This window comes from Myzus persicae, unplaced genomic scaffold (assembly GCF_001856785.1).
Source record: "Myzus persicae strain clone G006 unplaced genomic scaffold, MPER_G0061.0, whole genome shotgun sequence".
In the NCBI taxonomy this organism is placed as follows: Eukaryota; Metazoa; Arthropoda; class Insecta; order Hemiptera; family Aphididae; genus Myzus; species Myzus persicae.
In genome coordinates this window covers 74,447-97,362 of record NW_019102160.1, presented here as the reverse complement: position 1 = coordinate 97,362, position 22,916 = coordinate 74,447, and the positions used below count along the sequence as shown (strand labels likewise).

The 22,916-nt window shown below is 30.1% G+C and overlaps 3 protein-coding genes across 3 annotated transcripts; 1 reads left to right on the top strand and 2 right to left on the bottom strand.

Moving 5' to 3' along the window:
• Positions 1-26: 26 nt before the first annotated feature.
• On the bottom strand, positions 27-6,926 carry LOC111031444 (F-box/LRR-repeat protein 21). The gene is made up of 7 exons (XM_022311369.1): positions 6,480-6,926; positions 6,183-6,415; positions 3,059-3,296; positions 1,086-1,300; positions 676-939; positions 388-552; positions 27-320 (listed from the first exon to the last, which is right to left on the bottom strand). Exons 1-7 carry the CDS (start codon positions 6,574-6,576, stop codon positions 33-35), a joined length of 1,500 nt encoding a protein of 499 aa, XP_022167061.1. The 5' UTR covers positions 6,577-6,926; the 3' UTR covers positions 27-32.
• A 277-nt stretch (positions 6,927-7,203) lies between these two features.
• Positions 7,204-8,930, bottom strand: LOC111031443 (phosphatidylinositol-glycan biosynthesis class X protein-like). The gene is made up of 4 exons (XM_022311368.1): positions 8,487-8,930; positions 8,248-8,383; positions 7,898-8,185; positions 7,204-7,432 (listed from the first exon to the last, which is right to left on the bottom strand). The coding sequence occupies exons 1-4, from the start codon at positions 8,654-8,656 to the stop codon at positions 7,244-7,246; spliced, it is 783 nt and encodes a 260-aa protein (XP_022167060.1). The 5' UTR covers positions 8,657-8,930; the 3' UTR covers positions 7,204-7,243.
• A 126-nt stretch (positions 8,931-9,056) lies between these two features.
• Positions 9,057-22,024, top strand: LOC111031442 (phosphatidylinositol 4-kinase alpha). Its single transcript, XM_022311367.1, has 36 exons — positions 9,057-9,457; positions 9,563-9,776; positions 9,847-10,020; positions 10,196-10,379; positions 10,452-10,544; positions 10,620-10,797; positions 10,882-11,059; positions 11,134-11,346; positions 11,671-11,771; positions 11,916-12,066; positions 13,574-13,763; positions 13,827-14,013; positions 14,081-14,175; positions 14,244-14,403; positions 14,466-14,622; positions 14,680-14,819; positions 14,890-15,302; positions 15,453-15,618; positions 15,700-15,903; positions 15,960-16,203; positions 16,294-16,451; positions 16,543-16,671; positions 16,736-16,887; positions 17,318-17,547; positions 17,718-18,010; positions 18,562-18,876; positions 18,943-19,122; positions 19,186-19,306; positions 19,368-19,511; positions 19,593-19,722; positions 19,795-19,966; positions 20,047-20,172; positions 20,369-20,491; positions 21,057-21,180; positions 21,363-21,522; positions 21,585-22,024. Exons 1-36 carry the CDS (start codon positions 9,368-9,370, stop codon positions 21,808-21,810), a joined length of 6,315 nt encoding a protein of 2,104 aa, XP_022167059.1. The 5' UTR covers positions 9,057-9,367; the 3' UTR covers positions 21,811-22,024.
• The last annotated feature ends 892 nt before the right edge of the window (positions 22,025-22,916 follow it).

The following is a 22,916-nucleotide window of genomic DNA, read 5'->3' as shown; positions in this document are numbered from 1 at the left end:
AGGTAGTATAGGTTTAGGTAGGTATATTTTATTTATTTATAATACGACGAATAAAGTTGTGGAGATATACGTTTAAAATCTTGATCACTAAGCATAGACCATTTATCCAGTCCTAAAGATAACGAAATTTCTTCCTCTACTATTTCGTACGATGTGCTGGACTTTTTCAACCATTGATAAAACTCATCCGACCAATCATTTCGACGGGGCCAATCACACCGCAATATAACAGCGTTGCGACGAACGTGTAAAAATTTTAACGAGTGACCATAGTATGAAATCAACAGCAATGTGCACGTAGATATTTTTTCTCTAATCATCTACGAGGAAAATACAACCGTAAAAGTAAACAGCGTGAACAAATATTTCTAAAGAAAGCAAACTCACCAAGGTATCCAGCTTTGGACAAAGCTGGACCAGATTCACCAAGGTCGTGTCGATTCGCTCTTTGAACGACGATGGTTGATAGAATTTCGGGAGTTCCAGATAACCGAACATCAGCAATCCATCAGAGTATAATTCGATTGCTTTATTTAAAATGTCAGCGCTCATCTATATGTTTAATCATTTCAAATTAAGCTTTTTAACGTTTAGGTAGATTAAATTATTTACACACAATAATGCACTATAATAATTATAATTTATAATGTTACGTGTATGTTTTGAATTGCTAACCCGCATGTTTGGTGATTTGTAAATTATACTTGAAACGGGCGAACTAGGTTGCCATAAAATCTGTCTTTCTCTGATTGATTCCACCCTGAGATGTACTTTTAACGTTGAGTTTGCCTTAACACACTGTTTCCAGTCGAACGTGTTCATGGGTTCGATGTCGATGGGCGTGTAACGGTTTTGGAGTATGTGCAAGTGCCTGAGTCTGATTTGACTAAGCATCAACAACAGATCGCTTCCTAGATTCTGAGGACTAATCACTAGTATCTATAAAAAAACGTAAAGTACAATCGCATTACTCATTAGTCCGTGACTCGTAGACTACATAGCAACAGTTATAGGTATTATTGCAGGCATTGCCATATTATTTTAATTAGAGGCTTTTAAGAGTGTTGCGGACCTGCAGTTTGTACCTGTAAATTAATAAAAGCTCCGGGATGGAGCAACTGGCATAAGTATTTAGTAGTATTCACTAACACTAAGGTTCTCAGCGTGGTGCAGCAGTAGAAACACACTTGGTCCAATAACGTCTGCGCATCATCGTTATCCAACATTAAATCGATCAGTTCCAATCTCACAAGTGACGGCAAGTTCCCCATCAATCTTTTTAGAGCTTCCAAGAGCTTACCTAAATACAGGTTGATTTTTAAGCATGCTCACCTCCATTTTTCTCTTTAACAGTGCATTTATTCAGATTCTGATTTTTAGAATTTTTAAGTAGACCTGAAGACCATATTTTCAAATCTCTGATATTTTTTGTACTACCTAAGGAGTATCTCGTGGCGATACAAACTTCCATTTTTCAAATGACCCCCTCTTTTACTGAAAGTTATTTAGTGGATGATTTTTTCGAAGATGTTGATGTACCAAAATCAAAATTCTGAGGAGTAGTTTCTGCAGAGTTGTTAAAATGTTTATATTAAGGATAATAATCCTAAAAAATGATTTGATACAAATAAAAACTATATATGTAATGTTAGATGCAGTATTTATTATACTTGGATCATTTACAAATTATTTATATTGATGAATCAATAGTATAATTGCCAACTTTTTCAAGTCGTCTCAGCCCCATATCGATTTAACCCATTAATTACCATAGACATATTATCCTTAAAACATAAAGTTACATAACTCAAAAACTACTAACTTAAATTTTGATTTAGATACACCAATATTCTCAAAAAAAATATATGCTTAATAGTTAAAAATGAAAATGGGAGGTTCTTATATGATTAACTGAAGTTTGTATTGGCACAGGATCGTCCTTAAATGATTCGAAAAATGGTCTTCAAGTGCATTAAAAGATTTCAAAAATCTGAATTGTAATATATGCATACTTTAAGCATAAAATAGGATGAGTATGTTTTAAAAACACCCTGTATAACTGCATTTTGTCAAGGCGTGAACTATATAATACGTAATAAATAGTATTGAATAATAATAATAATTATTATATAAATATTATATAAATATTATATAAAAATCACGGGCACGCAACGAGTTCACGTGCTAATGTGCAATGCACTCCAAAACTACTCAACCGATTTTGATAAGATCATGCTCAATGAGTGTGATTTGGTGCGACTTAAAATATAGGATGGTTGTTATCTCGATAAGTGGCCCTTAATTTTTTGACCGAACATTTTTAGAAGCGATTTTGAGATTTACGATGAAAATTATTATTGTTTGTGTACGGTTGTTATTGGTTACAGCTGACACATTATAATAATATAATAGTTATAAGAGAAATTAGTATTTATTGCCATTATGGAAACTCGGGAAAATGAGATAAAGGCAATAAGGCACGCATTAAATCTTCGGGTTTATGGCTTCGAAATTCGAATAAAGAAATTATTATAAGAAGTATGAGAGTTGAATATATGTTTGTAGCCAATAAACTTTAAGTTCTCAAAAACCACTTAACCGATTTTGAAACTTCAAATCGTTTTCGGAGATATCACCCTTAATGGAGATTAAATGATGAATTTAACACACATTTTGAAAATGTTTCACGGGCAACGAAGTGCACAGGATTTGCTAGTTTATACTGAGTGTCCCGCGAGGATTTACCCATTGCAATATATCCTTAGATAATATATATATCATAAATATTTTTTTTTATTTGACCACGGAAGCATGGACTACCTACGTCCTACATATTTTAATTTAATTTTTAATTTTTGAAACAATTGAAGATATCTGTTTTGTAGAGTTAATTTTTCTGAACATTTTATTTTCATTATTTTCATGAATTTTAATCATTTTTTTTTAGTTCGGGCGGTGAGTCCCCGTCTACTAGCTAATGGGTATATATCCTCACGGGGCACTCTATATATATTTTTTACACAAAAACCTCTATAGGTTCTTTACAGCGAATACAAACCTCCTGTACCGTACAAAACAGATTCGTCGATACGTGAAGTTGCCATATTGCACGGGAATGTGTACTGTAAGGTGTTTATTCTCGATCCTACTCCCTGGCCATGTTCCGCGTAGAACGATATCATGTTCATGAACTCGTACAGGTTATAAAAATTGGTAATCGGCTTGAACACCAGAACTTTGACGTAGCGGCCAATGGACTGGAGGCACAATTGCACACGTAGATGATCTAACATGTACTGAATCATAAAAGCAACAATAATATAACAACGGTTTGGGTATATTTTAAGAATAATAACATGTACAGTTAAGGCTGTTGAAAGAGAACCATTTATAAGGGGTCGGATTTAAGCAATATTTTCCATCCATCGTGAGTGATTGTGTGTATACCTATGAACTATGAAGTGACTGATAATTAGCGTGCATGAGTTCCCCGCGAACGAGGAAACTTTAAGTAATTAAAGATAAACTACGTCTACAATCCTTGGAAATCTGTAATATATATACTCGCAGTAGTCACATGTCACTGTATTTTGTGAATAAAATAAGTTTCAACACGAAAGTTCCAAAAACTGGAATAAAAATTCGCCCAGTACCAAAATCCCGATTTTAATTTTGCAAAATATTTTTTCAAAATTACAATTGGACGTCGCCTGGGAGTATATATTTTTTTAGATGTTTATTGGTTTAAATCAGGGGTCACCAACTAATACTTTCCATGGGCCACATTATAAGAATTCGGGAAATTCTCGAGGGCCATAAAAATGCAAAGTATGTACACAATATTTATTATAATATGCCGGTTGGCCAAAACGAATGTACAAAGATAAGAAATTATCGGCTTCTTTTCTCCTTGTCTGCGGGCCGGTTAAAGTTCATCCACTGGCCGGCTGTGGCCCTCGGGCCGCCATTTGGTGATCCCTGGTCTAAATGTACGAAAAAGCGACAAAATAAAGACCCTCAAATCAACAGCCTTAACAATATAAGACGCGTTTGTATAGGTTTCAATAAAATGTTTATATTAATTACGAGATTTTCGTGTACCTAATTAAATAGGTACTTTATTTTGTTTTTGTTTCTGAAAATCTGTTCATTGTACTTTCTATATGGATAAAGTAATACGATCTGTGAATATCTAACTCAATATTTATATCAAACCTATAGTACGTTCAAAGAAAATTCGTATCCATATAAAATGAAATTGTTTATTTGATTTTAAAGGTAGATCAAAGGTAGAGTTTAAAAGTTGGTTGCTATTAGAATGTGCTGTACCAAATTACCTATCTATAACGCCGTGTAATTATAATGTTGTTGAAAAACAATAAATTATTATTATTATTATTATCATTATTATTTTTTTATTGCGTCTTGACCAACTTGCATGGGCATTATTGACACATGAAAATATCGTTACTTTTAGTAAACGTACGCATCTGGCATCTATATGTATAACGAATATTGTAAAAAGTAATACAAATAAATATAATTTGTGAAATATATTTTTTCATTACAATCGTAACATTAAGATAGCACGGTGTTAAAGATAAATAAACACACATGCACCAACCCACTAAAACCCATCGCCCATTCATCTGTACATATTTAAGCTTTTCCGTGGACATTTTCATGCATGGAGTCGTAGTATAATTATATAAGATTATTACAAAAAAGAATACTAAACAAATTTAATTTTTACTTTGTTGGGGATTAATCTATTCTGGTCAATTACAACCGACAGCTCAAGTTTTGGATTCTGAGTGGACCAAGAAATGTATTTATTTATAATGTCGTATATACATGTATACAATTTGATTTAGCTAGTATATCATAAATATTAATAAAGTTTTTTTTATTGGTAAAAAAGTCTGAAAATGTAATACATGTTTTCTCATAAGTTTTCCTTACAGCAATAATTCATTAGAAATATCGAAAACACATGCTCATATACCTACCTTATAAATTATATTAATACATAACGATTTTAGTTATTTTGCTGTTGGTAATTCAAAATATATTAATCGTAGGAACTTGAAACATTCTATTACTATTTTCTATTTCTATGAAGGTTTTTTATGATAAGTACTTTTATTTTTTTCCGATGATATGACACTTGTGAGTTGTGGCCTTGTGGGTCAACCGTTTGCACAATACCTACCCTCTTTATGACACTTTGAAAATAGCTATTTATACTACAAACTTATTCATACTATTAATTTGTTATACTATTTTATATTTAGTGGAGTAGTAAGGGAGGGAGGTTTGGGTGTATAACCCCCCATTAAAATTTCCTCCCTAATAAATGTATTATTTATTTTATTTATACACGAACACTGTAAAAATCTTTATTTAATTTATATTAACCACCCCCTCTTCTACCATTTTTAATACTGGCTATGCCACTGTCACTATTGACTTATGAGTTAATAATATTAATACAATATGATGTATTTGAAAAAAAAAATAGTTTAACTTAGCATGCAACAGTATTACTAATGATTAATGATATTATTAATTAATTATAAAATATCCTTAAAGTCATGCCATTAATGACATATTGTCTCTGCTCAGAATTGTTTTTTAAATACATTCATTTATCATTAACTTCAAAGTTAATACAGTTATTACCTAGAGAGTGACCTACTCAATGACAAAGTTCATTCAAAAGTCAAAATCTACTATACAGAGCATCCTGCTATTTTATTTTATTTTAACGCTTATGTTTTTTTTAATCAAATTAACTAAGAAATGCTTTTAGAGTCACAAAGCAATAACAGGAAGGACTAAGTTTTTTTATTGTGGTCCTAGCAATAAATTCAAAATTAAAATAGTCGGACACAATTATTCTATGTTCATACTCTAACAAATATGAACAAACTACTTATTATAAGAATAATATATTGTTATTTTATTTTTATTTGTTATCATATAAACGTCTTAACTTAAATTGTGATAATGTATGTACTAATGTAAAAATATTTAAAACGTTCCTGTTGTGAGGTATCTAAATATGAAGATTTTCATTAATACTTTTACTCTATGATATACTTTTAATTGACTTTTGTTTAGTAAAATTGACAAATCACAGATATAATATAAAAAGTAGCTTAATGTACTGAACAGCTTACCTGCCAACCTGAATAATAGTTAAACTTTCTCCTTGTGAGGGTCGTGTCATCAAAAACAAACGTATGCCATGAATATGGTAAATGAAAAACTGAATTCCATAATGTGCAAGTTTTAGAAGCATTATGTTTAGCTCCTATGTCCAGAAAAGAGTAAATATTTTCAAGTAACAAATCTGGTAAATTATTCCAATCCCCTTTGTATTTGACGGTGGTTCTTCCAGTCTTCCTTGATTCTAAAAGTCGAGAAAAAATGTTTACACACTTAGACAATAGTTTACATTTATAGTTTATACAAACTTGGTTGTTTAATTAGCATTTTACTATTTTCTTCATTTTGCAAGTCCATATTCAATGTGTTAATGTATATACAATTCAAACACCGGTAAGTATACATACACTCAATTGGGGCCAATAATCCATTTTGGCACTAGTTCAACATGTTCTACATACGAGTGTATAGCACAGGTTGTCTATATTTAACACAAACCTCCTAAAACATTTTCTGGTTTTTGTGTTATCATCATTATTCTATTTACGTTATTAAGTTTAAGCAACTATTATCAGGCATACTAACTCACAACTGTTATGTAAGTAAATAAATAAAACAGAGTAATTCAAAGGTGTTTTATTTAAAGTAAACGGCAATAAGCCAATAAAACTTAGTATAAACTTGAGTTGGAACAAAATTAAATCATAGGAACATATTGTATATAAAAAAAAAAGTTTAATTATATATTAACAAACAAAATTTGTTTTGAATAAATTTAAATCACCTATTATAATAACACATTATGATAATATAATATTCTATTTGTTTAATTATTTCTGAATTTTAAGGAACGTGTAAATAAAATAAAACATTTAATCAAAACAGCTAGGAATCTAAACAATTTGTAATGCATGCAATCAATTTATAACAGTTTTATAAATCTGAAAGGATTTAAAACACATAAAATAGTTTTAACATAAATAACACACAATAAATAGGTAGTCTTAAAAAGTAGTCTCTTTAAATATTTTCTTGCTAATGAGCTTACAGCCAATATTCATTTATGATAAGTTTAACACTTAACAGGTGAAAGTTTGATGATAGCATTATCTGGTGATGGAGTAGCCATCAAACGGCGTAGGATGTAATATGTACCCAACAATACAGAACCGTGTGTAATGAGACTCACCCATGGCAAATTATTGGTATCGCCTACTGGTACATACATTACCACATCTTTGTTAACTTTTACATAACTGGCCTAAAACATAAAATAATATAAATATTTACATTATGTTATAGTATAATAAATAAATACCTATCAAGCCCAACAAGGTAATTTAGTGAACAAGTTTTATTGTGTGTTAGTATCTACTGAGTTTGCGACTAATCAAAAATCAAAAAATTAGCGGTGGTCTAACAGAAGTACTAATTGGGAATCAGCAGGTTCAATACGCCATACCAAGCCTATAGTAGGCTTTAGTAAGATATAGTATTTTACTCATAATGGTTTTTATGCATATAATTTGAATAAGGAGTTAAAAATTATTTTGAATTATTATTATTTAATAAATAAACAATTAATATTTTGTTGTTGCTAACTTACTAGAAATTCAGATTTAATTACCCTTAATCTATTTACTCAATGTGTATTATTGTAGGTAATTAAAAAAGAAATGTACATAATGTTTTACCTAAACAAAATATAGATTATTTAAATACTTACAGGAATCCATTCTCCTGAATTGAGTGGAAATTGTTTCCAATTAGAATTTCTTGGCCCTTTACACAAGTATAACATTTGAACATCTGAATACGCATCACCAAATCGAACCTCTTTGTAACGACTATCCTCAGCAGCTTTCTGGTATCTTAAATGAATAGGGAATTCTGTTTCTGTCAATTTGTTTGCTGTATCTGGAAGTGTGTAATTGACAACATAGAGAACAAATGGATCAGATTTGTGAGCCGGTGTTTCTACATCGATAAATTTGTTGTCAACATAAAATTCAACCTGAAGAAACAAACATAAGTAATATTAGTTTCCTATCAAGAAATTACACGGTGAATACCAACTTTGCGATTCAAGGCAATTGTAGCTAACTCATATTTGTCCACATAAATATCAGCTGGAAAATCATAACGTAATGTAACTGCACAGTCTTTACGATTCGATGTTTCATAGTCGGCAGTGATGGTCGTATGGAGAACTCTGAAATCAGAAACGATCAAAGAAAAAGGATTTAAGGACAATTACATACTGTATATTTTGATTGGAAATTGTAGTTATAAGGTATTGAATTATAGATTTTTACCTATGATAACCTTCATTTTTCACTTGAAGATTAATGTTTCCTGAATGAATTGCCAAGTAATGCATTGAATCTTGACTGCCTTTAAACCCATAGTACGACACAACGGATGTGACGAATATCAGTGAATAAAGTGCAAATAGAATAATCTTGGTTTTCATGCTGAAACCCATTGTGTATAATATTTGATATTTGTATACAATGAACGGTTTAACTTCAGAAACCCGATAATAACATTATTAATGTTGAATCAAATGATACATTTAATAATGACAGGTACAAATATTTTGGGAATTCAATTACTTATAATAATTAATAACAATTAACAACTATAATTTATAACTAGTTAGGCGGAATGCAGAAATGCTGAACGTCTATTGTACATATTTTACATTAAAAAACACCTAACAATGTTTATTGTAATCATCATTCGTCAGCCTGTCCACAGTCGGTATATTTTGCAGGGAAACGAAATTTCTACGGTTTTGTTGTTGTTATCTCGGATTATGATAAGGAAAATTATTATCATTTTAAATCTCTATTGACTTTTTGGTTGCGAATAGCGATAATGGAATTATTGTTGTAAATGTAAAATGTAAAACGATAGAAGTTCTACATAGCTAAGCTATCCTAGTTATTGGCTATTACTCAATACTCATTACTCGACCACTCGGGAGCCTCATATTTCATGTTTACATTTTGAATACGAGGTCGTCTACTTTAATGATTACATACATTAAAATATTAATTCGTCTACACTCTACCATTAGTATTATGGTCAACGGATATCTGTTGATTCATTGATTAATACAATTATACATCGAACCGATGTAGACAAGTTTTATTTTAAATTTAAAAACCAGTGTTGTGTACATTTCTACACCATGGCTACAGATGAAAAAAATTTCTTTCAAAAAACTATCCAGCATTTGGCTCGATCTTTGGCGTCTCAAAAGGAAATACCATGGGAAAAAGTAAATTCATTCTGCTTTAATGTTTTGAAATAAAAAAACTGAAAGACTATTGGATCTTCTAAGGACATGTATTAATCTGTGGAAAAATTTTATTATTTTTGACAGATCCAAACATTATATTCATTATGTCCGCAAGAAGGGCATCAAGGGGTATTCAAGATGGATCAAAGAGGCCAAGATTCAATAATAGCTTTGGGAATATACCTCCTAGAGTCAAACTTTCAGCATGTCGATCACATACTACCTTACTTATTAAAGTTGTTGAATGGTTTAGGGAAAATGCAGTGGGTGGATGAGATCAAGTACTTTCCTAGAGAGAGTATGTTTTTTCATGGCTGATAAATGATGTATATTTTTTTAATGTGGCCTATCTATTCTGTTATTTATAGGAATACCAGTTGCTGAAAGAATGAGTTTTTGTCTTAATACATTATTAACAGATGTTGCAACTCGTTATCCAGTTTCCAGAGAAAAAATAATTGAAGCACAAATAAAATGTCTCAGTAAACTGTCTAATATTATTAGATCGGCTAAATCTGACAAGTTAAATGATGTAACTAAAAGTATGTTTTTATTAGATTAATTATAATTTATTAGAATGTGTAGAAAGTTTCTAAATGTTGTAAACTTCAACACATTTAAATTATAAATTGCATAAAATATCACCAATGATTAAAGATTTATTATAAATTACTGTATAGAATTTAATAAATATTAAAACATGGTCATAATTTTTAGATACATTATGCAAAGCTACCATTCCATGTTTCATCGGCTTGGCTAGGTCAATGGGACGAGCAACCCTGAGTGACCCTCCTCTTTTATGTCGTTTATTTCCAAAACCCAGTGCTCCAATTCAGCAAACTCCAGTCCCTATTCCTGATTTAAACATACAAAAAAAGAAAAGTTTCTCAAATTTTCGGTAATATTCTTGCATAAATCTATTTATTGTTAAATATAATTAATATGTCTAGTAAAAATATTTTTATTTCAGCTCTATCATTCCTCGATCGTTATCTTTAAATTTAAATTTAGCTTCACTAGACGTAATGACATTAAGTTCGCTGGATCCAATGAACGATCTCAAGTAAATAATTCCATATTGAAATGTATCAGATTATTTTTAATGATAAGTTTGTCATTTATTTTTTTTGGTATATAGTAATAGAATGATATACAAATCAGAATGCAAACTGGGTTCCCAAGCGCCAAACAATATGTCTAATTACTTTTTCTTTAAATACGGATCAAGTTTTAACCAATTTCCATACACAAGATTCACTGACTCATCTATTGATCACAAATCATCAACGTTAATGTTTCCCTTGGGTCATCTACAAGTGAGCTAATATTAAGGATAAGAAAATGTTTATTGCTTTATGTTTATGCTTTTTGTTGTCTTCATTGTCAAAAATTGTTTATAGACTGTTTTATCGATTGCGAAAAAAATTCTTACCTCTGATGTTTTGGGGTTTGTGGATAGTTTAGCTCTTGAATTTCATATATCTGGAGAAAGTAAAACATTTTGTTATCGAAGTTTTAGTGAAATATTAAACTTAGTCATTGCTTCATTATTGAGAGAATTACTTCAATATCAACAAGGTAACACACATTGATAATTTACTATTTTATTGTACATTTTTTTAAACTATAATTCAAATGAATATTTGTTCTAGATTTACCATTACCATTTACTAAAGACGTTCAAGAATTTATAAAAGATCTATTCTTGAATGGTCAAACTGAGTTACAGTCTGGTGCATTACAAGAAACATCTGAGCGTGACGATAAAGAATCACATTCAACTACAATAAATAAATTTAAAATAAATGTTTTAGCTAATGCGGCTTGTGTGGATTTATTGGTTTGGGCTACAAGGGATGAAGCTGGTAAGTTTTTAAAATGAATAACTTATGATTGAATAAAGTAGAAATATTAATGATAATAAAATAAATAAATTAACTATGTGAAATATCTATCGCTTAATATAATATTATTATTAGTATTACCCAAATGTTTCCCATAATTTAGAATCTCTGGCTTTTAAAGAAATTATACTTTTTATTTATTAAATAACTTAATTGATAATGTCTATTGATTACTTAAATTAGTTATTTTATCTAATTAAAGTTCGATTTGTAATATTCAAAATGCCACTGATACTAAACTGAATCTGTTTATTGTTTATAAAAATATATATCATTCATTTATAGGTGCTGATAATTTATGTGGTCGTTTAATGGAAAAAATTAACTCAAGTAATAATGTAAAACAAGCATTAGCACATATGCCATTGATTCTAGTTTGTATGGAGGTATTTATTGATCTTTTATTTTAATAGAAGCATACTTTGTACATATAGTAAATTAAATTTAATGTGTTAAACAAAATCAGTTTAAATTAACTTAAGTAAAATTAATATTGGATACTTATAATTTTGTAAATATATTTTTTACAGGGTTTAGGTAAATTATCTGAAAAATTTCCAAGTATAGCCAGTACCTGCATTCAATGTCTCCGTGATTTTCTTGTTCAACCATCACCAATTTTATCAAAATTAAATAAATTTCACTCTGAAAAACAAACACCCAAAGGATTAACAATCACAGGTAAGAAAAGTACTATATAATTTGTATACTAATTACTGACTGATACCTATGGTGCTGGAATCATTTTGTAATATCATGTTAAGTTAAAGTGACTAGTAACTTATAATTCAAAATTAAATTATTTCCTCCTGAATCCTAAATATTGACAGTATCTGAAATTAAATTTAAAAATCCGAAGTACATTCTATGTGTGCCTCATCCAATGAGTATACTGTAATAATGTGCTAAATTTGAATACAATAATAAATAATTAAAATAAAAACATAATTAGATTGTATTTCTAATACAAATAAAAAAAAATTAGGGAACTTGTTTTGCTCTGTAGTAGAGATATTATAGGTTGATATGTAACTTATAGATCAAATTAACATACATTTAATTAGTGAGCATAGCAGACTGCAATCACAATAGTCAAAAAATACTAGCGGATTTTATTCATGATATTACAAACTTGACAACACGGCTGTCGGCTACTTTGTATATCATAACTCAAATTACAGTTTAAACCTAAAATATAAATATTTACTTTTAAGTATAGAATTTATAGGTAAGTGCCTAATGTTTTCACAATTTTCTGGTGGTGCAAAAAGATAAGTTTGCACTTTAAATGTAGTTAGTTCAAGTGCTTTATTTCTACAGGTCAATTTACGCCACTATGTATGTTTATATTAAATAAATTGTTTTATTTTGTGTATACTTAAATTAAACTAACTGATATTTCAAAAAAATGGAGACATAATGTTTGTCATAAGATATAGTTGTACATTTTTACTAATTGTATTTAACACTAAAACCACATTTTGCTCGGGGAAAATGAACAAATATTTAATATGCGCTATGTAGCATACTATATCTAGTATAGATCACAGATAGAATCTATCTAAAGCCGTGGTATAGATCTATTGATCTATCTTGAATTTTGTATAGATTAGATAACACTAGTTTTATTAATTAATCTATGGGTATAGTGTACACTGTAGTGTGGTCCCGGTTCATGGGGACAATCAGTGTCGTTCCTTGATTTGTAAACTCCTGAAACCATGATGGGCAATCTGTTTATTGCACTTGGTATATTTTTGAATATGATTTAAACTACTCTCTACACTTTCAGAACATATTTCTAAGGACAATATCTTAAATTTTTGTTAAGATCGATCAAGTCATTTTTGAGTATACTATAGTCTGTTCAGAATGCCCCATGGCAACCTATATGAGTTGAAAAATGAAGCTATAAATACTCCTCTTGTCTCAAGGAATATGTATGCAAAATGTGGTATCAATTGATTGATTGGTTCCCTTGATTAATGAACACTAACAAACGCACAATCGTTTTTGTGAAGAGAAAAAAGAAAATTGAATTATTATTATTTAACATTATTAAATATGAATATTATAAATTTGATTGTTATTACTTATTTCATACATTTCAATCTTGAAGAATCACATGTTAAATAATTTAGCATGTGGTAATAAGTTCCACTTATGACATTGTGTTTTATATTTTTAGTTAATGGTGTTAATGAGGTAAAACCAATATCGTCAGATCATGTTGAATCACAGTTTGAAAGACTTCGAAATTCATCAATTGAAAATCTTTGTATTGCATTAAGAGCAGCATATACTTTAGATCCATTTTGTGTACCAGCACTTTTAGCATCCTTATCTAATCGATTATATACTGCTGAAAAATCTAAAAAGTAATACTTATTAAACAATTTTTTTTAAATGTAGTCATTAATTATCATAAATTACCATTTCAGTGATTCATCGTTAATACAAGCCAATACTATAGTGATGTTAGGCCATATTGCAGTTAGTTTAAGAGATACTGCAAAGACATCAGATACTATATTGCAATTTTTCCAGCAACGATTCTGTCGTGTTCCTAGTTCTATTGATGTACTTATTGTTGATCAGCTTGGATGTATGATTATTGCAAAGTGTGATGTAAGTGTTATATTATACTAACCAAGCTATTAGATTTCGAACTAAGTGTTAATTTTGAATATTTTAGATGAATGTTTATGAAGAAATAATGCGCATGTTTTCGACAATTACTGTAGAAGCTGGTAATGCTTTATACAGTCATGATCAATCAAATCAATACAGGTATTTACAATTCTTAAGCATACTTTTAATTTTTTAAATCTATATTAATACTATTAATTATTATTAAGACATGTTTCAGGAGCAGTTATTAATGCCTTGGCTAATATTGCTGCTAATATTAAAGGTGAAAATGAAATGAATGAACTTCTTGTTAGATTATTAGAACTGTTTGTACAGCTTGGTCTTGAAGGAAAACGAGCTTCAGAGAAAGCACCAGTAGCTAATAAAGTAAATCATTTTTCTAATTATATTAATAAAATTTATTAAAGGATACGTTTTTAATTTTTTAGGCTTCTAGCAGTGCTGGGAATTTAGGAATGCTAATTCCAGTAATTGCAGTACTAATACGTCGCTTACCAGCTATTATACAGCCCAAACCACGATTGCATAAATTATTTAGGGATTTTTGGCTATACTGTGTAGTTATGGGATTTACAAATGATTCTGGTAAGAACAAATTTTAATTATGAGAAATGTTCACCGTATTGATTTAAATATCTTTAGGATTATGGCCTAGTGAATGGTATGAAGGCGTAAAAGAAATTGCTATTAAGTCACCCTGTCTTGTTACTCAAACTTCAACTAGATCTCAAATGCGAGAGCTGCAGTATACTTCTGCTGTCAGAAATGAAAGTGTTTCTATGGTTAGTTACATCTTTTTTTTTTGAAAATAAATAAGTCTTAAGTATATAACATATATAAATATATGTTCAGAATCAGCTTCAAGAACTTAAGTCTCAAATACTTCAACATCTTAATCCAGCTCCACCTGAAGTTACAGCAGCTGTGAATAAATTATCATTTGCACAGGCAACCTACCTGTTGTCAGTATATTATTTAGAAACTATGCGCATACAGAACTCAAATGATCCAAGCCTACAGCCAATTTTTGATTACTTATCAGATTATGCTATTCAGAAAGATAAAACAGGATTATGGCATTGTGTCTCTAGCGTTGGGGATAAAGTTTTTTCCTTATTTTTAAATGCAATGTCTACACAAGCAAAAGATGAGACTAGAGAAAAAAAATTGGAGTATCATGCTCAATTATTATTGGTTAATTTTAATCATATACATAAATTGATTCAATGTGTTGCAGACAAATGGCTTTCTGGACTTGTTAGCAAGTAGGTTTTTCTGTAATATGAAAATATTTATACTCGAAGTAGTCAACGTATTTAAGTATTTAAATGTTCGCAATTTTTATTAAAAATAAATTATATTTGGTAATTATAATTAATTTAAAAATTATGAATACAACTTAATTAATGTTATAGGTTCCCCCATTTATTATGGAACCAACGTGTACTTTGGACAATGTGTGACATACTTCAAGTCTTATCTTATTCTTTAGAATTGAACCCTAACAATGAGACTCCTTGCATTCAAATACCATCTTCCCCGTTTACACTCATATTAATGGATACACTTGAAGCAAGAGAAGTAATTAAGATTTAAGAAATATGTGTTTATAGTTGATATACATATTAAAAAAACAAATTGTGTACATTCAATTTATTTCAGAGTACTACTAATGACTTTGCAGCAAGGTCATTAGGTTTTATTCAAGAAGCTATGAAATGGGCCCCTAGTGCTACTCGTTCACATCTTCAACATTATTTAACTCAAATCCCCAGTTCATCGTATTGGCATCATTCGGGACTATCATTAGCTACAGAAAGCGTCTTGCAAAGTAGCGGCTTAAATTTCCATGCAGCACCATTATCAGTACTAATTTACTTAAGTAATAATAAATATGTATATGAAAAAAAATTTTTTTTTAGAAAACGACACTAGATAAGAGACCACGTTGTGTGAAAACTGATTCTTCCTTATACATCACGACTCTAGGGTTAAGAAGTCATTTTGCAGGTATTGTGTCGGGAATGATATCAGCTTATGAGAATAGCCCTGAACAATTAGTGGACAATGTAATTGCAAAAGTTTGGAGTGCTTGTAAAAATGATATTAATAATATGCATCATAATGCATTATGGACTGCTACAGCTTTACTCATATCAATTTCTGGTAATATATATTTTGTTATCATTATTTTAATACTAATAAAATAGGTATATTTGTCATTTACAAATTATTAATTTTTATTTGACTATTTAGGATGTACTAGAAAACTGTTACATGTTGTTGCATGGTCTCAAGTAATGTTATTCACTACTAAAGCAATGAGAACTGCAGTTGAATGTTGGCAATGGTTAACTACTTCCCGACCAGATTTGGAATTACAATTCTTACAAGAAATGTTTGCTGCTTTTCAGGTATGAGTAATATATACATCTATCACTTTATTTACATAATAGGTTTTTAAATGAACTAATAACATTAAATTCAGATTTTTTTTTTATGTAGTATACAATTGATAGCCGCATAGGTTTATTTGCTAAAGATATAGAACAAGTGAGTCCACTTGCAGTGTATGAAGGATGTACTTTGGAACCTAATCCTCATTTTGTTAAACCTCATGATGTTTGGGTTCAAGTAAGATTGAATTGTTTAAATTATTAAGGTTTTTTAACTTAAATTTTATTTGAAATATTTTTAGTATATATGTGAAGTCGTTGACAATGTGAAGTCTTGTAGTCAAGAAAAGGTAGAAATGTTAGCAATGATGTTACACCGATCATTACCTATGAGTGTTGGAACTTCCGATGCATTCATTAGTCGTCATATAGATGCTATTGGAACAAGATTTAGGTAAGCTTGACGCAAATCAAATGTAATATTAATATTTAAAGATTTTTATTATAGAATCATTTTAAGTTTATATTTAAATTTAGTATTTTAATGTCCTTAAAATGATAAGGTGAATTGAGGTGGGTAAGCCTACAACCATTGCTTGTCTGATTTTTAAGTAGGTCTGGAAAATAAATGGCCTCAGCTAGGGTTTCTAAAAAGATAATTAATTTTTTTAAATAACAATGATTTTATTGAATAACTCTACTATTGACATTCAACAAACGACTATACTTATGTTTTAGGAAGTTAATAATTGAATATATATTTATATTTTTTTTGTATAAAATGTTGAGACAAGTGCTCAACTTTTTACAGTGTATTTCACTGCTACTTTAAAATTATAATTTATAAAATACTTTAATAGTTTTTGAATACCTACCTATTTTAGATTATTACAATGCGGATTAACATTGTTGCAAGGAGACGTGTTACCAAAATCACTCGGAAAAAATATTCTTCGAGAAAGAGTATATTGTGCTTGCTTTGATACTTTTACGACACCTGTTCAATGCCCAACTCAACGTGGCTCAGAATTAAGAGATGACATACTTGCACTTACCAAATTCTGGCAGACAATGCATTCGGATAAAAAATATTTAATGGCCAGTGTTATTGGTGGTATGTACATACAAATAAATTAATAGCATTTTAATTGTGCATGTTTTTTTATAAATAAAGTATTCCTCTGGTGGTCTTCCTAATTGGTTCAAGATTATGGATAAAGCAGAAGATTGATTTCTATTCCTTGTACGGTAACAATATGTTTTTTTATATTGTTATAATTTTAGATTTTGACCTTCAAGGAGGTTCATTGCAAACCCCTAGCAATACAATCTATGATCACCAACTAACAATTTCATCTCTAAATGAGCTAACTGTATCCAGTATTGGTGCAGTTTCTGGAAATTCTGGTACATCTCAAGGCTGGATGAATACTGTACCATTATCATCATCTGCTACAAATACATTGAACAAACGTACAGCCAACAATTTAAGAATGAAACGTCAAAATGGCAATGCCAATCAAGATTTATATGTTAAAGATTACATAAAAAAACGAATTCTCATATTAGATCTTTTGGTAAGAATTTATTATAAATTTAGATGTGAATTAATTTTCACTGAAGGCTGTGTATAAAATTATATTGCATTTGTATGAAGCCAATAAAAATTAAAGTTTACAACTTATGTAAAAAATTCACATCATATGAGAAAATTAAAAAAATATATAGTGTGGGCCACCGTGTGTTAACCTTATATGAGAATGGAAAAACATGGACATCCTCCCTATGTATTAGTCATCTGTTTTATTTTTTATTTTATTTTTATTTTTATTGAACTTAAGCCCGGTGACTAAGGCCATTAGCTGTTATAGGGGTTATGAACTGTGGTAGGGGAAAGGTTGGTACGGTAGGTTGTTTTTTTTTCACGATTGTTACGGTTGTTACGGTAGGTAGCAAACACATGTATGTGTGGCAAGATTTTTAATAGTGGTCACCCATCTGGGAGCTAGTAGCTGTGGCCATTACTTACTCCCAGTCACATTCTGCGACTGGTAGCAGCCAACGCGCCACACCAAGCCACCTGTTTTATTTTATTATTAGAAAAATATAACACAATATTTATTTACAGGCTGTTCAAATTGAATTCTTGAGCACATGGCAAAACCCTGCTAATCTATCTGAACTTAATGTGCCCGGAGAAGAAATGGTAGCTTCTTGGAAATCTAAAACCGTTCCTGATAAGTCTCTGCGTGAAAATACAAGACTTGCGTGGGATATAAGTCCTGCTCTTTGTGTATTCCTACCAGTTAGATTGAAAAATGCTGACTGTATTGTTAAAGAGGTGTGCAGAATGGTTAGGGCTAGTCCAATGGTTGTTTCACATATACCTGAAGCCTTGCAATATTTGGTGACCACTGAGACTCTTTTAAATGATGCTCCCGAAGTATGTAAACACAAGATATTTTTATGAAATATTCAAGTTTTTATTTATTCTATTCAAATATTTCAGCTTGTCTACATGTTGACTTGGGCAAGAGTTACTCCTGTTCAAGCATTATCATATTTTTCCAGACAATATCCACCACATCCAATATCTGCTCAATATGCAGTCCGTGTTCTAGCAAGTTATCCAGCTGATGCAGTGTTGTTTTATATTCCACAATTAGTCCAAACTCTTCGTCACGATACAGTATGGAATTAATATATTTTAACACTGTAATTTTTTACTCATTACAAATTATTAAAATAATAGATGGGTTATGTTTTGGAGTTTATAAAATCGATTTCATTACGGTCGCAAGTAGTTGCTCATCAACTGATCTGGAATATGAAGACAAATATGTACATAGATGAAGAAATGCAGCACAAAGACAGTATGAAATTCAAATAAATAATTTTATAATTTTTTTAACTGTTTAATTTACTTATTTTTAGCTGCTCTTTATGATACATTAGATTCATTAACTAATGCAATAGTTGATTGCTTATCAGGTCCTGCTAAAAAGTTTTACGAACGTGAATTTGACTTTTTTTCTAAGATTACTGATATTTCAGGCAAGATAAGGCCTTTTCCTAAAGGTAAATTGAAATAATATATATTAATGTAGGCTAATTATTATTTATTTTATATATTAATGATTTTAAAAACATGAATTCCAGGACCGGAACGTAAACATGCATGTTTAGAAGCATTAAGCAAAATTGAAGTTCAAGCGGGATGTTATTTGCCTTCAAATCCTGAAGCAATGGTTATTGATATTGACTATAACAGCGGCACTCCGATGCAAAGGTTTATAACCATATTTTTTAAACAGTTTCTACTTTCCTAGTATTTGAATAATTTGCCATGAAATATTTATAGTGCTGCCAAAGCTCCATATTTGGCTCGGTTTAGAGTGAGAAAATGTGGTATAAATGAATTAGAACAAACTGCAATGGCTATATCTAATCATCAAACATCAGGAAAAACTGGACAATTTATTGATTCGTCCTCTATGATGGGCTTAGATACATGGCAGGCAGCAATATTCAAAGTAAATGATTGTTATTGTTGCTCTTATTATTCAGTAACTGTTTAAATACATGTTTTAATGAATAAACTAAACTATTTTAGGTTGGAGATGATGTACGTCAAGATATGTTGGCCCTTCAAGTAATCAGTATTTTTAAGAATGTGTTCCAACAAGTTGGATTAGATTTATTTTTGTTCCCATATCGAGTGGTTGCTACTGCACCTGGTGTAAGTAATATTTAATATTATATTTTACTATTTTAATGGCATGTTGGTTTACATGTTTCAACACTAAATGTCTAAATGATTAGCTACATAAAAAAATATCATTGCTAAATCACAAATTATAAAAAGCCAAAATGTATTAGTCAAAGCTAACATCTTTTTGAAGTTTCTACATTAAGTATATTTTTTAATGTTACAGTGTGGTGTGATAGAATGTGTTCCAAATGCAAAATCGAGAGATCAATTGGGTCGTCAAACTGACTATGGAATGTATGAATATTTTATCAAAACTTATGGTGATGAAAACACAAAAGAATTCCAGGTATAATTCCAAGTTGATATTTGTGGTTAAAACAGTGGTCTATGGAAACTATTCTGATTTTTTAATATTTAGACATGTATATTATCTGTCTACATTTTTCAACTTTTCTTCATCATTCATCCAAAGCTGAAGATATTTATTAATTGTTGATGTTTACTTAAATAGTAATATCGCAATTGACCTAATCAATAATATACAATAAAAGTAATTTTTTATACTTGACTTTATCTCATACATAATTTTTTTAATAATAATCAGGAATTTTTTATCATAAATTAGCTTAGTTCATTAATTGTTGTCTATTGCTGAATGAAATTCAATTGTATTATGTCAACTATTTAGATCTGCATTTTTTGTTTTTATATTCATTAATTAATTATGAGGTTCACAGTGCTATTTTTATGTAAACATTAATAATAAAATTATTATATTTTTATTGACTGACTAATCCAACTCAATTAATTCAAAAATTAAGTGTTTCCCCTCAGCAAAATGAATTATAAAATTATTATTCTTTGTTTATTTATAATATTAAACATTAATAAATATTTTATTTTTTTACTAGAATGCTCGGCGCAATTTTGTTAGATCGATGGCTGCTTATAGTGTTATTGGATTCTTATTGCAAATTAAAGACAGGCATAATGGAAATATAATGTTGGATACTGATGGGCATATTATACATATTGGTTAGTTATAATGCTTGTATTATGAATACTGAACAAATGTTTATAATTTTACAAAATATCTTGTTAATTTGGTTTTCATTTTTAGCTCTAATTGAAAACAAGATGAATAAAATATTATTTATTATCAGTGGATATTAGACATAAAAGTTTAATATATTCTATGAGCTTAATATTTGTTTCAGATTTTGGATTCATGTTTGAGTCATCACCTGGTGGTAATTTAGGTTTTGAACCAGACATTAAACTCACAGATGAAATGGTGATGGTAATGGGTGGAAAAACTGATGCTCCATCCTTCCGATGGTTCACGGAATTATGTGTTCAAGCCTACTTGGCCGTCAGGTAGCTGAGATAACTTCAAATAATGAGTACCTCTTCATTAATTTATGTTCTTTGTGTTGCAGACCTTATAAGGAAGCGATTATATCATTAGTGTCACTTATGCTTGATACAGGACTACCTTGTTTCCGTGGTCAAACTATCAAACTGTTACGAGCTAGATTTGCACCTCAAGCAACTGATCGGGAGGCTGCAGTGTACATGATAAGTGTCATTCATAAATCTTTCCTCAACTTTAGGACAATTGCATATGATTACTTACAACTGTATCAAAATCAAATCCCATGCTAAAGTGGTTATTTTACCTAATTACCGTTTGTTATTTTAGCTTTATTGTGTTACTGTTAATAGTTAATTTAAATTTCATTAGACTATGGAATTATTTTATTTTGTATTTTCGTAATCTTCTATTATTTGTAACTTAGGTTTTGTGGAATTAGTAAATGGTTTATTTATATCTTGAATGTTTAATAAATATCTACTCTTGTGAGTTGTAGTTACCAGATTTGTGCTTAATAATTATTATTAATTAATGTCTATAAACTATAATAATGATAATTATAAAAGTTAAAATGTTTTTATTTTCTGAATGAGATAGTTAAATGTACCTGCAAATATGCCTACAAAATGTGGAACTATAATGCCTTACATGTGTGTCTTTAATAAGAGGCAATAAGCAATTTTGTTGCTGCCCAACAATAGCACTGCAGACCAAAAATGAAAAGTTTGGTTTTATGTTCAAAACACGCTTTACATAAAAAAACTCTCACGACTCGTAATTGTGTTTTTATTTTTAAAAAAGGCATCCTCTTTTCTACAGGTGTAGAGGACTCTAATTTTTGATTTTGAATAGCGCAGTTGTTGTTTTTAACCATTATTATAAATTAGTAGCACTCGGCAATTCAGATTGTGATCGACCTGCTGATAGGTCAATTTTCCTACACAAGTTGCAACTGGAGTCAGGGGCCGCTCTAGAGACATGGTTGGGGGGGGGAGGGGGCTAAGTTATAATTTTCAGAAGACTTTCCATATTATAATAGGTTTTATTTTAAAATTTTGTTTTTAACAGTATACATTTTTTGGAAATACGGGCTTGGAAGAGGGCCGCGGCTCCTGGGGCCCCCTGTAGCCCTTCTAAAGACCAAGCATCGTGGTTGTAACCATTCATGTCTGTCGATTGTCGTCCTCTTAAGTTCTGATGGTAAGACTTCTTGCTCTATGGGTAAAACCCATCTAACAGAAGATTTCTTGAAAGAAGAATCTACGGCAGGCGTACCTACCCAACGCGCTACCCGTAGATTCTACGTGGTCTTCCTATCCCTATAGTTACTTAAGTCTAATTCTTTTACCATTTATTTTCCTTTCCATGATGATGGTGATGACCTCATTGTGTCTTA

Excerpts from the sequence above, each read along its gene's own strand:
- LOC111031444 (XM_022311369.1), bottom strand. The coding sequence starts at position 6,576 with ATGTATACTTACCGGTGTTTGAATTGTATATACATTAACACATTGAAT. Across the intron at positions 6,416-6,479 it reads AATGCTAATTAAACAACCAA|AATCAAGGAAGACTGGAAGA; the intron begins GTTTGTATAAAC and ends CTCGACTTTTAG. Across the intron at positions 1,301-3,058 it reads TGTTTTGTACGGTACAGGAG|GTAAGCTCTTGGAAGCTCTA; the intron begins GTTTGTATTCGC and ends ACCTGTATTTAG.
- LOC111031442 (XM_022311367.1), top strand. The coding sequence starts at position 9,368 with ATGGCTACAGATGAAAAAAATTTCTTTCAAAAAACTATCCAGCATTTG. Across the intron at positions 11,347-11,670 it reads GGCTACAAGGGATGAAGCTG|GTGCTGATAATTTATGTGGT; the intron begins GTAAGTTTTTAA and ends ATTCATTTATAG. Across the intron at positions 19,307-19,367 it reads AGAAATGCAGCACAAAGACA|CTGCTCTTTATGATACATTA; the intron begins GTATGAAATTCA and ends ACTTATTTTTAG.
- LOC111031443 (XM_022311368.1), bottom strand. The coding sequence starts at position 8,656 with ATGGGTTTCAGCATGAAAACCAAGATTATTCTATTTGCACTTTATTCA. Across the intron at positions 8,384-8,486 it reads AAAAATGAAGGTTATCATAG|AGTTCTCCATACGACCATCA; the intron begins GTAAAAATCTAT and ends TTCTGATTTCAG. Across the intron at positions 8,186-8,247 it reads CAATTGCCTTGAATCGCAAA|GTTGAATTTTATGTTGACAA; the intron begins GTTGGTATTCAC and ends TTGTTTCTTCAG.